At 46.6% G+C, this 14159-nt stretch overlaps 3 protein-coding genes across 3 annotated transcripts; all 3 read right to left on the bottom strand.

The window, feature by feature from the left end:
• Positions 1–2497: 2497 nt before the first annotated feature.
• Positions 2498–3798, bottom strand: LOC105180864 (protein starmaker-like). The gene is made up of 2 exons (XM_025307704.1): positions 3623–3798; positions 2498–3566 (listed from the first exon to the last, which is right to left on the bottom strand). The coding sequence occupies exons 1-2, from the start codon at positions 3796–3798 to the stop codon at positions 2498–2500; spliced, it is 1245 nt and encodes a 414-aa protein (XP_025163489.1).
• LOC105180865 (calponin homology domain-containing protein DDB_G0272472) lies at positions 3638–4630 on the bottom strand. Its single transcript, XM_011137187.2, has one exon. The coding sequence runs from the start codon at positions 4570–4572 to the stop codon at positions 3820–3822; it is 753 nt and encodes a 250-aa protein (XP_011135489.2). The 5' UTR covers positions 4573–4630; the 3' UTR covers positions 3638–3819.
• Positions 4631–4777: 147 nt separating this feature from the next.
• On the bottom strand, positions 4778–5407 carry LOC105180867 (glycine-rich protein 23; the record flags this gene model as incomplete). The annotated part of the gene is made up of 3 exons (XM_025307702.1): positions 5198–5407; positions 4980–5031; positions 4778–4890 (listed from the first exon to the last, which is right to left on the bottom strand). Coding segments are annotated over exons 1-3 (375 nt in total), but the record flags the coding sequence as incomplete, so codon positions are not given.
• Between the last annotated feature and the right edge of the window lie 8752 nt (positions 5408–14159).

Genomic DNA, 14159 nt, shown 5'->3' with positions numbered 1-14159 from the left:
ATTACGCACATTCATCCTCGTCTGACGAACGACGAAAAATCCCAAACGAATAATCGTTTCAATTTCTGACAACGAAATTTCAAATATGCTCTCCGCTCCTCCATACATACGTTCCGTATTGGAATCACATATTTCGCCGCAACGTTCTATTAAAATTATCAACTCGGCCAGTAACATGCGGATGCATTGACCGACCGTTCTATTAAGTTCTTTACATCATGATGACGTTAGTTTGAAAGCGGACGTTCGCTGAATGAGCTCGTTTTAGTAAAGCGGTCATATCGAAAGAGAACGAGAGGGGGTAGGGGAAGAAAGACAGGCAGACAGACAGACAGACAGACAGACAGATAGAGAGAGAGAAAGAGAGAGAGAGAGAGGGGGGAGAGAGAGAGAGAGAGGGGGGGGGAGAGAGAGAGAGAGAGAGAGAGAGAGAGGAACAGAACGTACCTGTGCGACGCGTGCTTGTTCGCGGGCAAGCTTCTCTCGTCGCCATGTTACCCTGTTCCCGATACTTTCCTGACGTGTACGAGGGCCAACAAGGAACGAAGGAGATACGATTTGGCGCGAGCCGTTCGCGCGATGCTTTTTAAAGCGTGGCAATATGCGCCGGCGACAACAACTGTCAGTGATATTGAGTTTACCTGCGAACGCGCGTATCGCACGCTTCGGGAAGTATCGGTGAATATATTGGACGCGTGCAAGTTTTAACGTATGCGCGTCGGCGCAAGTATAATAGCATAATAGCATTGTGCCGCGATGTGGCTCGTCAGAAAACGCCCAACTTCCGCTTCTTCCTCCATCCATCTCTCCACCCTACCTCCGGCTACCTGCCTGTTGTTTTCTCTCCCTCCTTCCGTCGTTCCTTGGTCCCGTTTCAATACGGACGGATGAATCGGGTTCATTCGCTTCGGCGCCACCAGACGACTGCATATAAATCGAAACATCGGCACGGAATGCCGGAATAACTCCGTGTGGCAGTGACACCGCATGTATGCAGACGTTGCATGAAAGTTGTGGCATTACCGTTATTAGCCGCTGGTAGCTTCTCGGCTTAGCGAAGCTTATTATACGTAACGCGATGTCATTGAAAGACCAGTCTTGCGATTTTCGTCGACTCTCGAATTTGAAGAACGGGAGCGCTTCCTGAACGAAAAACAATGCCGCTCCCCGTGATATTGATGTTATCCATTTCGCGCTTCTTCATACACACGTCACACGGTAATAATCTCAATTTCATCGCTGCACAAGACACGGCATCGTTCCATTGACCATATCACAAATTCATGGATTTCCAAAGTACAAGAGTAAACTCGGTATACCGGTAGATGAGGTACTGGCACTTTAGGGAATAAGCTAGTGCTCCAATGTCTCAATTGCGAATTACAGAACTCTAAAGTAGGAGAGTAAACTCGGTATAACGCCATTACCTTACCTGCCGATCCGGCTGTAAGCCTAGAATTTGCTTTTCGGAAGTTGGGCTACTCTAATTCGCTAACGTATTGTCGCGACGGCGTGAATTATCTTGTTAATAATGTGATTCGCGACGCGATATCAAAATACGATGTTTATGATTCGAGCATCGTTTAAATGCAGATAAAAATTCAGTTTTGCGAGATAAATGATGAGATGATAAAGCCTGCATGCATAAATTTATTATCAATTATATGTAAGCGAGGTATTCATTTTTAATGTAAACGTTACGTTGTTATATGCATATTTTCATACAGTCGTAGCGGAAACATTATTAAAGCAATATACTCACTCCGGTGCACTTGTAAAATTTGTTCATATATTAATCACATATAATTTCCGACATATTAAAGTCAATAATAAATAATTACATATATACAATCAGCTGTTCACGTCAGCGTGATACGTTATTAGATATCGGTACATATTTTAAATAAATAATTTACAACTTATAATAATTTGATCTATCTTACATAGAGTTGCGACATTGGCAAGATACATATCGCATGTGGAATTCTATTATTATACAAAAGACATTTATCTCATTCTGAGTCCCATTTCGTCAATTTATTGCAATTATCAAGAGTATGAATAAGATATATAAAATTAGCACTTAATGTAGCGTCACGTGTTCAAAAAAGCTAAACTGAAATAATTAATGTGTTGACATAGAAATATATATATGTACTCTGTTACATATAATAAAAGCAATTCTTCCATTTTATGTAAAATACATTAAGCGAATGTAATTAGTTACGAAATGGTGTATTTTCACCACGACGAATAATCAAACAGTAATTGAAGAAATATTAAAGGATGGCATCGACAATATTCATACAATGCAAATGCAGGATATGTAATACGGAATAATCATTCACAATATCATTAATTTTTTTTTAATTGAATATTGTCGTAAATTAAATATATACATATGTATATATTAAATTTCCCTCTCGCGCGGTATCTTTTCAACGTTATCATATCTAATTTCTCGATTTTGCTACAGTCTCAGTTAGAGCACTGCTTCTTATCTTGCCTCTGCTGTCGCGGATGCTGCGGCATCTGCTTTCGCACTTGCTTTTGTCTCATTATCGTCATCTTTCGAGCTGGATGCGGAAGACATGGCGCTGGCAGCGGCTTCGGATTTACTTTCGGCCGCGTTTTTACTTTCAGATTTCGCCGATGCGTCAGCGTTCGCACTAGCTGAAGCCTCCGATGAACTCTTTTCAGATTTATCCTCGTCTTCAGATTTCGCCGATGCCTCAGCGTTCGCACTAGCTGAAGCCTCCGATGAACCCTTTTTGGATTTATCCTTGTCTTCAGATTTCGCCGATGCCTCAGCGCTCGCACTAGCTGAAGCCTCCGATGAACCCTTTTCGGATTTATCCTTGTCTTCAGATTTCGCCGATGCCTCAGCGTTCGCACTAGCTGAAGCCTTTGATGAACCCTCTTTGGATTTATCCTTGCCTTTGGATTTCGCCGATGCCTCAGCGTTTGCACTAGCTGAAGCCTTCGATGAACTCTTTTCGGACTTATCTTTGTCTTCGGATTTCGCCGATGCCTCAGCATTTGCGCTAGCTGACGCACTCGCCGAATCTTTCGCAGATCCATCACTTTCCGAATCTGCTGATGCGTTTGCGCTTGCATCTGCTGTCGCACTTGATTTCCTTTTATCTTCACCTTTCGTTCCTGAATCTTTTGATTTGTCATCATCCGAATTGCCGTCGTCTCCTTTATCACCCGATTTCTGATCCTTTTCATCTGATTTCGTAGAAGCGCTAGCATTCGCATCTGCCGATGCACTGGCATTGCTCTCTTTCCCTTTACCTTTGTCCTTTGACTTCGCTGTAGCGTCTGCCTGGGCATTTGCCGACGACTCAGACTGTTCCTTGTCATCGTCATCCTTCTCCGATTTTTCATTTTTGTCGTCTTTATCGTCATCATCAGAAGATTTTTTCTTACCGCCCGATGTTGCTTCTGCTACCACATTTGCAGCAGCTGTCGCAATAGAAGTTCCTTTCCCTTTACCATTAGCAGCACCAGCAGAGGCTGCGTTTGCTACTGCTTCACTTTTGCTTAACAAAACGCTACTCCCGCTAGAAATGATACTATTAGCATTAGACTTGGCACTGCTTATCGCTCCATTTAAAGCTTTAGATCCTTTTGATTTAGAACTTCCTGATCCAGAATTAGAACTTTTCGATCCTCCTCCTGATTCTGAACCTCCTGATCCAGAGCCTCCAGATTTGGAATTACTTTTTCCGGAGCCTCTTCTTTTGCCCTTTCCATTACCTCCTTTACCTTTTCCGTCACCTTTTCCCTCGCCATTTCCTGCTCCTTCGCCACTTCCTACTCCGCCACCACTTCCTGTTCCGTCACCACCTCCTGCTCCTCCCCCATCTCCTGCTCCCGCGCCACTTCCTGCTCCTTCGCCACTTCCTGTTCCGCTGCCACTTCCTTTTCCGTCGCCATGTCCTGCTCCGCCACCATTTCCTGCTCCGCCACCATTTCCTGCTCCTCCGCCACTTCCTGTTCCGCTGCCACTTCCTGCTCCGCCACCATATCCTGTTCCTCCGCCACTTCCTGTTCCGCTGCCACTTCCTTTTCCGTCGCCATTTCCTGCTCCTCCGCCACTTCCCTTTCCGTCGCCATTTCCTCCTCCGCCGCCATTTCCTGCTCCTCCGCCACTTCCTGTTCCGCTGCCACTTCCTGTTCCCCCGCCATATCCTGTTCCTCTGCCACTTCCTTTTCCGTCGCCATTTCCTCCTCCGCCACCATTTCCTGCTCCTCCGCCACTTCCTGCTCCGCCGCCATATCCTGTTCCTCCGCCACTTCCTGTTCCTCCGCCACTTCCTGTTCCGCCGCCATTTCCCGCTCCGCCGCCATTTCCTGCTCCGCCGCCATTTCCTGCTCCGCCGCCATTTCCTGCTCCGCCGCCATTTCCTGTTCCTTTGCCACTTCCTGCTCCGCCGCCATATCCTGTTCCTCCGCCATTTCCTGTTCCGCTGCCACTTCCTGCTCCTCCGCCACTTCCTGTTCCGCCGCCATTTCCTGCTCCGCCGCCATTTCCTGTTCCTTTGCCACTTCCTGCTCCGCCGCCATATCCTGTTCCTCCGCCACTTCCTGTTCCGCCGCCACTTCCTGCTCCTCCGCCACCTCCTGCTCCTCCGCCACCTCCTACTCCTCCGCCACCTCCTGCTCCCCTTCCTGTTTCTTTGCCACTTCCTGCTCCTCCGCCACCTCCTGCTCCTCCGCCACCTCCTACTCCTCCGCCACCTCCTGCTCCTCCGCCACCTCCTACTCCTCCGCCACCTCCTGCTCCTCCGCCACCTCCTACTCCTCCGCCACCTCCTGCTCCTCCGCCACCTCCTACTCCTCCGCCACCTCCTGCTCCGCCGCCATTTCCTGCACCTTTGCCACCTGCAATTTCAAGAAAATATCAAATATTATCGAATAACGTGTACCATATCAATATGTCATTGATGCATCATAAGACATTTCTTTCTTACCGTTATAGCAACCGCTTGATTTTTTACCATGGCCCAAAATATTTATATCTAGCTACAACGGATGATAAAAAGTATTAATTATTAACTTTTAGCGTATAATTTTCGTGACTAGTTGAAGTGAGATGACATTTCACCATTTCACTGATACGAGTAACATGTTTCAAGTCATTGCGTTAATTTCATTGCACAAGATAATGAAGGGAAATATTTAAACATACCAGTGGCTTATTGCCACCAAATATATTTCCTAAATTGTGCAAGCCGCCTAAAATATGATTGAGACCGCCGGGAAAGGCCACTGCCAGCGGTACAGCAACCGCCAGCAGAATAACAACAATCTTCATGTTTCGTGGAATACTGACGGTTGCAAAAAATAATTCGCCCATTTTATACTCTATGTCGCAATTGTGAAAACACAAGTCGGTCATATTTCCGTCATTTTGCGAAATTTGTTTCTCTTGAAAATGTTATCGATTATGTCGCACTTCGACAGACATTTATTACTACAGATGCCTCAGTCGCATCGCGTACAAAAACATTCTCTCAAAACTTTACACGTAAATAAGCGAGTATATAAGATACAGGAGGTTGATTGAGAGGAATATTCCTTGCCGTTGATCGATTTCCAAATGTAGACAGATTTATAGCTTTGTACTTTATTATTGTTACGCTATTACGAACATTTTGTCGTGTAACAAATTATATTTTTATCCGGAAATTAAGAGGAACCTGCGTCAAACTTTGCATAAGCAAACTTGACACTTGCTTCTATAACTTTTAATGAAAATCATTCATAGTGAATCACACACCTACCCTCTGGTAGGTGAAACATAAAATGTACGATAATAAAATACTAACTGTTTGGCCACTTAAATTTGTTTACATTGCTTAATTGATTCCATGCTTCAATAATAATAAACAAGAATTCCAAACCATAAATATCAGCGATAAAGAAAACTGTTGCGATGTGTATTTTTCTTATCGAGTAAAAAGCATTTTTTCATTTCAATGTTTCTGCACATGGTAAGAGAGGAAGTATTCTTTAAGCTGACAAACTTCAAAGAAAGGACAAGAAAATACACAATGTAACAACATCACTGATATTTATTATATATTATTCAAATATTTCTTTCAAAAATTACTTTTGAGACAAACAATAACGAAGGAAAAACCAACAGTCAATCTCTCTTTCAAAAGAACGTCTTGGTAGAGGAAACACGCGCTTCAGCCACGCGAGAGGCCCCATTAAATTTTTTATTATAAAGAAATGAAAGGAAGACGGCCCTGGATTTTGTGCCGGGATATTTATGTAATGAAATATGCCAACGGAGCCCTAACGAGCCATGAAACAGGCTTACCAGCAGTTAACCAAAGTTCATAAACGTTGCCGTATCCTCCCTTAAATTATCCACTGACCGGCATCATTTTATTACTTATCAGCGTCGTTGATTGGCCGCGGGTCGAATTCGGGCCCGTGTAAATCAAGCTGCGTGGCATTGTTACTTCTTGCAATTAAAATTTTATAATTCGCTAAAACAATCGCACACCATTTACCGCTCGCCATAAAATTTTTCGCCGTATACGCGCGTGCACACGTACTCTGGCATTTTGGATCTCGGCCGCTCGCGAAATACCCCTATATTAAGCATCAGCCTTTTGCGAAACAGTCCGCTCCTCAGACGCTTCTAATTAATTTCATCGCGTAGCGTTGCCATGTTCCGCATCGCGACGAGGGGATTTCAAAGTTAGCCGAGCGAAAGTTCATCAGGATACCTTTGTGTTCTGACCCGGATCTATTTGTAGGCAGCGATCCGCGTTCAGAAAAAGAGACGCGCTGGCTGACTCTCACCCTCTCTCTCTCTCTCTCTCGCTCTCTCTCTCTCTCTCTCTCTCTCTCTCTCTCTCTCTCTCTCTCTCTCTCTCTCTCTCTCTCTCTCCCCCCTCGTTCCTTATTTCGCAGACTTGAATCAGATTGAAATGTCAGAACGAACTCGCGAGAGCGACATTACCGTCGTTCGTCGTTGGTAAATTTTGGAGTTTCGCGTGCAAGTGGTCGCGGTGAAAAACGAGGGGGAGTGAGGATGGGAGAGAGGGGAGGGGGGAAATATATACACGCACGGACCGCCGCCAGTTGGAGGCCCCCATCTCGCTTGCGATGTCGCCGATGTCTTAGAATATTAGCAATTTTCTGCCCGGCTGCGCCGGATGAAGCCGCTCGCCTCTTCTCGTTTTTCCTCCTTTTCCCATGTTATACGCTGCTATCTCGCTGCTATAAACGTGTTTCCTGCAGAAAAAAAGGAGCGGCGACTGTTGGCAATACGGTGGATAGAAAAGAAATTTGCGTTTCTGGTGGCGCGTCGCGATGAGAGAGGACGTATGATGTTTACGTGTGACGCAGGAGCGGAGGAGCGTCCTATCGATCATCCGTGGATTCGCGAGAAAAATATGTCGTTGTCTGCTAACGTCTGTAATTCCATGCAAGCGGAACACGCTCCTCCCGTACGAAGCTTATAAAATCGTCGTATCGTTGAAGCGACGAACAATCGCGCTACGTGCTGTCTAATCCGTCATAAATAATACGCGTATCATTCGCGCACTCGTACACATATTACAAGAGCCTCGAGCGTGCAAATATTTTCAGACCGATGCGAGCCGATTCGAGTGGCAGATACAAAGGGTGGCGGATAGAAAGAGTACAATGAAACGGCCGGGGCGCTCGCGGCGATAATTGTATGTTGCACTTCCTACAAATGTAATAATTCAGTTCGCGAAATCTATCGTTCGAATCTTGGGAAGGTACCTTCGCACTTTCCATTCCCGTTCTATTGATGGTCTCGCGTTATGCCAAGCGTTTGCTCGATCCCATGCGAGCTTATCGCGACACGGTATGTCCTATTTCCATTACGCGGCGTTATTAACCGCGCGCGGCAAGCGAAGTGTTACGAGGAATGTTACGGTCCCTTTGATCTCGCGTCGGAAATCATTTCTGTTTGTTAGCGACGCGCGCGCGTCCGTCGCTCGACGGAATATCCATGATCCACATTTGGAATACGCGAAAGGGAAAGATCTCCGGAAGAAGGCCTTGCTGTATATGCCGAATAAATCGAGGGAGAAAAAATAAAAGGACGACGGAAACGGGACAACGTAAAGTCTGAGCGTTATCCGAGGAAGCGTGGGTCTCGGATTCAGTCGAGACGTTTACCTAAATCGTCCTGTATCTGATCCAGTTTCGAATGGCGAATGTAAAGTAGGTGCTCGATTTCCATCGTCTTCGGAACGCGCCTTTCTCTTTCTCTCGCTTCTTCTTCCCCTCTCCACCTCTCTGACTCTCTTTCTTTCCCCGGGAAAGACGGGAAACGGCGTGGGGTCGTCGACATTTGGATATAATTCCTCGCAACAGCATGTGGCAAGGAGGAGGCCTCAATGAGCGATCGATTCGTGAAAATTTAATTACGCGCCGAGAGGCACGGACGGGCATGGCGGATCCTTGAAACTTTCATCAGGCAGCAAAGGATCAATAGTCATTCTCTCGCGTGACCGAGATGAATTTTAGCGAATGCACTTCATTTTATCGCGGCGAACGTAATAACACGGCCAGCTGCAAGCGTGTATTTCCAAGTGCTACGAGTACTCACCGTTTGCAAAGTTTGCTCTGTAAATACACATTCTGTTATGGGATATTGCGAAGTACGTTTAATAACATTTTCCAAACCAGAGACATCACACGCGCAACGCGCAACGCGCGTCGTTGTTTATGGCTGTAATTTAATTAGAAAGTTTAATAACAGCGCGTTAAAGTAATTTCCACATTCTGAAAGAGTAATCGCCGTCGAGCGAGGACGACGATTGAAATTGCGCCGGTGCTCTTTCCGTACGAAAGGAATATATCATATTGGCGTATAAACGCTGAAAAACGGCGGAAGAGTCACGATCTGCGTGTATGTATGTGCGCGGTGTACATCGAGCAGGAACGGCATTAATCATTTTATCGTCGATCTTTGCGAACGTGCGAGAGGTTAGTGTCACTGCCAGTTGCAGAAGTACGTACCTAAATTCTCAATTTACCCGACGACGGGATATATCGTTTGGAAAGTTTCTAGTTAAATGTTTGTTCGCAGAAAGCGATTCCGTCTTTCTCCACGAAGACGCGGCCCCGCTCGCCGTGGCTCGTGTTCGACTATCGCGAATAATTCTATTTGTTTAATTAAGCGTCTGTTACCATCGACTTGGTGAGTTTGTAAGCTTAATAGAACGAAACGCTACGACCGCGCACACACACACACACACACACACACACACACGCAGCGAAACGTTTGTTCGCGCGAATGTACATCGCGCTATAAAAGCGTAATCAAGTGCCGGTATACGTGAGATTTCGGTTCCCCTCGGATTTTCTGTTCCGTAACGCTGATTGAGAAAGTTTCGTCGTCGTGCGTATATTTGGCGATTTAGCAATTACACTCGAAAGACTAGGCCGAGGAACCGTCCTCCGCGGTATCAATTGAGACGCCCGACATTCCGTGCCGTGACACTCAGCCGAGATGTCGAGGGCACATTAGAGGGCACGTGCGTATTCTTGGCGAACGTGTTGCGCGCAGTGGAAGTAATTAAAACTTTCTTGCGTTCGCACTTGGTAACAGGATGGTGCGCGCGCGCGCGCGTTCCGTTGAACGCGTATGCACCCGACGATTTCTATTCCGATTCACCGCCGATTCGTATGCAAAGTAATGCGTTTGAAAACTTCTACGATGCGCCGAGTCCTTTCTTCGAATTAATATTGAAATCACCGCCGAGGTGCCGAGAAAGAAAACAGATTCGCGCTCGCTTTCTCTCTCTCTCTCTCTCTCTCTCTCTCATTTCGGATGCGCATTCGCATGCATTTTCAATTTCGGTGAAAAAACAATCTCGTCGAGGGTGAAGGATGAGGATAGATGGGCGGATGAACGAGTCGGCAGGTTGGCAGGACATATAGCTCGAGTCGATCGCTAGCGCGTGATTAGAGCAAGTCGCGCCGTCGCCGCGAAATATCAAGTGCGATTTCCTCTCGAGGGCGAAGAAGGGGGAGGGAGGAAAAGGAAGAGAGAGGGGAGAAAGAGTGAGAGAGAGCGCCAGCGAAATCACCGCCGAACGCTTTCTTAATTAAAAAGCCATTTATGTACAATGGCTAGAATATAATCACGCATCTATTCTCAAGCGCGACTTTCGAGTCAAGCTCGTCGCGTCGCTTTTACCGCCACGTAAATCACGACGCTCTATTGATCCTCGCGCACAGAGAGTTAATTAATCCGCTCACGGTGGTAACAGCTAATGAATCTCGCGGCAACGGTTGAGCCCTAAGTTTTGCGCGAGACATGCAGAAATATTATATCCCGAGCTCCCGAGAACCCGTGAAAGGGAATCTCCCCCGAACGAGGTCCCGATTCGTCGGCCGAAGATAATAATTAATGTCGTTTATGTCGCGTGAGTTTCGTATCTCACGGCGGTATTCACCCCGACTCATTTATAAGGCAATATCTCGGCACGGGATCGACTCGTTCGTTGCTCGGCGAGCGGCAGAAGTGCACGCTGGTATTATCGGGCGCGCGTATACGCACGCGAGAACACATAATACGCGTCATAAGAACTCTTCGATCGATCATCATTCAAGTGGATGAAATCGCGATTAACGAGCGGTTGCTTCCACTGATAAATGTTGCATACGCCGCGTGTACGTAACCTTATACGCGACAGAGAGAACGGCGCAAGAACGACAAAAAGACCGTACGTACGCGTACTGATTTCGAGTGGCGAGCCGCTTTTACATTCTCGGCTATTCTCGACAAACGCGCAACGCGATCTGACCGCGTTGATATGAAATTACAACGCAGCGTACTGGAAATCAAACAGAATGCGCAACTTTGATTTATACATTTTTTTAGCACAGGAAAGAGAGCCCGCTGAGCGGGGATATCGCTGCTTCAATCGCTCGGGATCGCTTAAATAACGCATCAACCCGTGTAATCCCGTACCCCATGTTCGCAAGCGCATGTTACTTATTTCCAGTATCGCGTAAGATTACTTATCCGGAAACATTCAGCATATCAATTCGTCGTACAAGCATTAAATCGATGCTGCACCCTTCGTCGAATTTAACAATGCACGCTCCGTCCATCAAGAAGAAATAATCCAAGAAAATTGAGTGGTCCTTTCGATCAAACATTAGTGCACTAGTTCCCGATGGGAAACGACTCGCGGTGTTAACTTCCAACACTCGTACCCTGTAGCAGGGTACGTGTAGCACGTAGGGCGCTGCGCGATACATAATGTACGTATACCTACAGCCGACGGTCCTCTTCTCTCTGTCGAGACTCCTGGACCTCTCCGGCGTATTGTCCTCGTGCGCATAGTTCATCGATCATTGTCGCCGCGAGACAATGATTCGGAGAAATTGTTGTTTCCTATGTTGCAGCGTGTAACGAGTGCGGGCGCGACGTCGAGTGTGTACTCTCGAGCAACGACGGGGAATGTCGCGGCAGAGGCGGCGGCGACGGCGGCGGTGGCGGCGGCGGCGGCAGCGATGACAGCCGTTTGCTTGTCCGGATGGGTGCCCTTGATGTTGTCGAGAGTGATCCACGCGCGTTTGGGCATTGCACTCCATTCCGAATGACAATTTTTTACATCCAATTGCTCCCTGCCGCGCGAGCAAAGATGAATCGTATACATTTCATACAGATGTTATATTTCATACAGATATTATATTTCGTATAGATAAAAGTGGACACACGCGTATTTACTGTACGATTGAAATTTTCATTTCGATCGAGGATTCTAATTCCTGATTTCGAACGGATGATTTATTCGCCCGGCGGGGATTTTGGAATAATTTCTCGACAATAGACATTTTCGTGCGTCTTTCATTTGAGAGTAATTATACCGGGGAATTTAGAGAGGCGGTACTTGAAGCTTGAATAGGCCAAAGGATTAAGAGCGATTAATTGATTTGGATTATCAATAACCCATTATTGAGCTGGTCGCAGTATTCATCCATTGTGCCGGTGTTTTCACTCGATTACACTCTGCCTACCCTTTCCGTTTGCTCTGATAGGCTCAATATATATATATATATATTGAGCCTTTCTTCGAAGAAATTTCTCATATACGCGCGTCGCGTCGCGTCGCGCTGCAATCTGCTGATCTGTTTTTTAACGGAAATTCTCGCGCGTGTTGAACCGGCTTGTCAACAAAAGTGTGATTTTGAATATGACACCGAGGCCGAGGTGTCTCTGCGCTTTAATTCCGCGTACGTCGAACAGATCCTGTTATGTCCAATTTCCTGGGTGCGCGCGCGCAAACTAAACACGAGGGCCCTCGATTTAATTATTTGCGCGTTCTCGTGAATTTATCGACAGGTATACACGCGGAAGAGCATTGTGCATATCGAACAGCGGCGTTATAAAGCCCAGATTAAATGCCATAATACAGCCGCACACACAAGCGGCTCTAATAAAATAATATTATAATCAATACTTCGGTCCTCAACACACTTTACAGTTGCTCGTTCACATTGCGCGCACATTGAAATATTTATCTCTTCGCCGTGCGGCGAAGAAACTTTAATGTCGAGCGAACCGCGCTGTTTCTTACCGCCGAAAAGTAGAACGCGTAAGTAAAGTAAAGAATGGCTATCATGTGTTCATATAGAATTACGCGAAACTCACTTTAGCTTAATGAGAGAACACGGGAAATATTTAACGTCTCTTCATCATCACCCCGTGAAAATGTTATTATGAAGCCGCGTGCACCGACGCTTCCAGCAGAGACAACCAAGTGCTTCCATTGGCAAATTTTCTCCCGCCCCTCTTTGTCAGTCCTTGCACGGTCCTGGCGTTGCGGCTAACCTATTTCGACGATCTACAACCTAAAACAATGCCGCCGGTGTTCTGGTCAGCCCCTTGTCGCACGTCGCGCTTGCACGACCTCTTGGCTGCCGAATCCTGTGCACAACCTCGCGTCCCACCCCCGTCCCATCACCGTGTGTACACGAAAGTATGTGTACACGCACACCTGATGCGACCTATATCGGCCCAACATGACTAATTGCCAGCAATAACGGCGACGACTTATCACACGGTCACCCCTAAGTATAATAGCTCCGGGAAGATTTATCAACGGCAGCGCGACTTCGATTATCTAACCATAATTCTTGAGCGGCTCGTTCATTTCGCATGTGTGCTCGCGCTGCATTTGTCACTTTTCGACTGTTCTTCATAACGCACAATCTACGTCGTCCCATCTTAATTGGAATGTGCAAGGCGAATGTCCTAATCAGCGACAGTATAAAAACTCTAATTTGTGACGATTACACCTGTTTTCCACGGTAATGGGAACTGTCGTCGCTATCGTCGACTTATCCTTTCAGCGAGATGCTTTACTGTTGTGTACGAGTACAGTATTATAAAGCAGCAGTTACAAGTAGCGTTTCAACGAAGAATACATTAATTGTACTTTAGAGAGCACATTGCGCCCTCCGTGATTCGTGTTGGTTACAAATTTGAAATTACTTTGCGAGAGAGTTGCGTCTTCTTCTTAAATTGTGTTACTTTCAAGAGCCGTGAGATTCATCCTCGCTGGAATTTCCGAGCTCGACTTTTCTTGAGTCTTTTGTGGAGCACGTGGTTATCGCAGTGCGCAGTGTCAAACAACACACACGAAAATATGTAGCGGCAACTTTGTGCTCGCTTCTCGTCGCGAGATTGTTGCGCGAGGAAAAATGTGGAAAGTACGTGGCAGGACGCTGTTAAAGGTTCGTCCGGCAGATTGCCAGGAGACAGTTTCTGCCCTCGGAGACCATTGCGCCAACTGCGACTTCGTGGACGGAATTTAAAAGAGGGCTCTCGGCCATTATAAGTTTTCCGCTTCTCATCAGACTCAGACACGCGCGCGCGCGCGTTCTATTAATCGCAAAGATAATTATTACGAACGAAAGGTAAGGCCCGACTTACCCGCGGCGAGGTGGGAATGCTAATGACGCGAGCGGGCCTCGAGACTCTGGCTCTGGCGCGTTTCACGGATAGGATGACGGAGAATTTCACTGTTACGCGAGACCTAAATGCATGCGAGAAGTAGAGATACGTGCGGCCAAAGTACACATCTTGCAAACAACGTGACGGCCACGTTACCATTATACATGCCACGATCGCA

This window comes from Harpegnathos saltator, unplaced genomic scaffold (assembly GCF_003227715.2).
Source record: "Harpegnathos saltator strain DR-91 unplaced genomic scaffold, Hsal_v8.6 scaffold93, whole genome shotgun sequence".
Classification (NCBI taxonomy): domain Eukaryota; kingdom Metazoa; phylum Arthropoda; class Insecta; order Hymenoptera; family Formicidae; genus Harpegnathos; species Harpegnathos saltator.
Note: the sequence above shows the minus strand (reverse complement) of the source record. Positions and strands in the feature narration are given on the sequence as shown.

Coding starts and splice junctions, on each gene's coding strand:
- LOC105180864 (XM_025307704.1), bottom strand. CDS start 3,798: ATGGCGAGGGAAAAGGTGACGGAAAAGGTAAAGGAGGTAATGGAAAGG. Junction 3,567..3,622: donor CTAAATCAAAAGGATCTAAA/GCTTTAAATGGA, acceptor TATCATTTCTAG/CGGGAGTAGCGTTTTGTTAA.
- LOC105180865 (XM_011137187.2), bottom strand. CDS start 4,572: ATGGCGGCGGAGCAGGAAGTGGCAAAGGAACAGGAAATGGCGGCGGAG.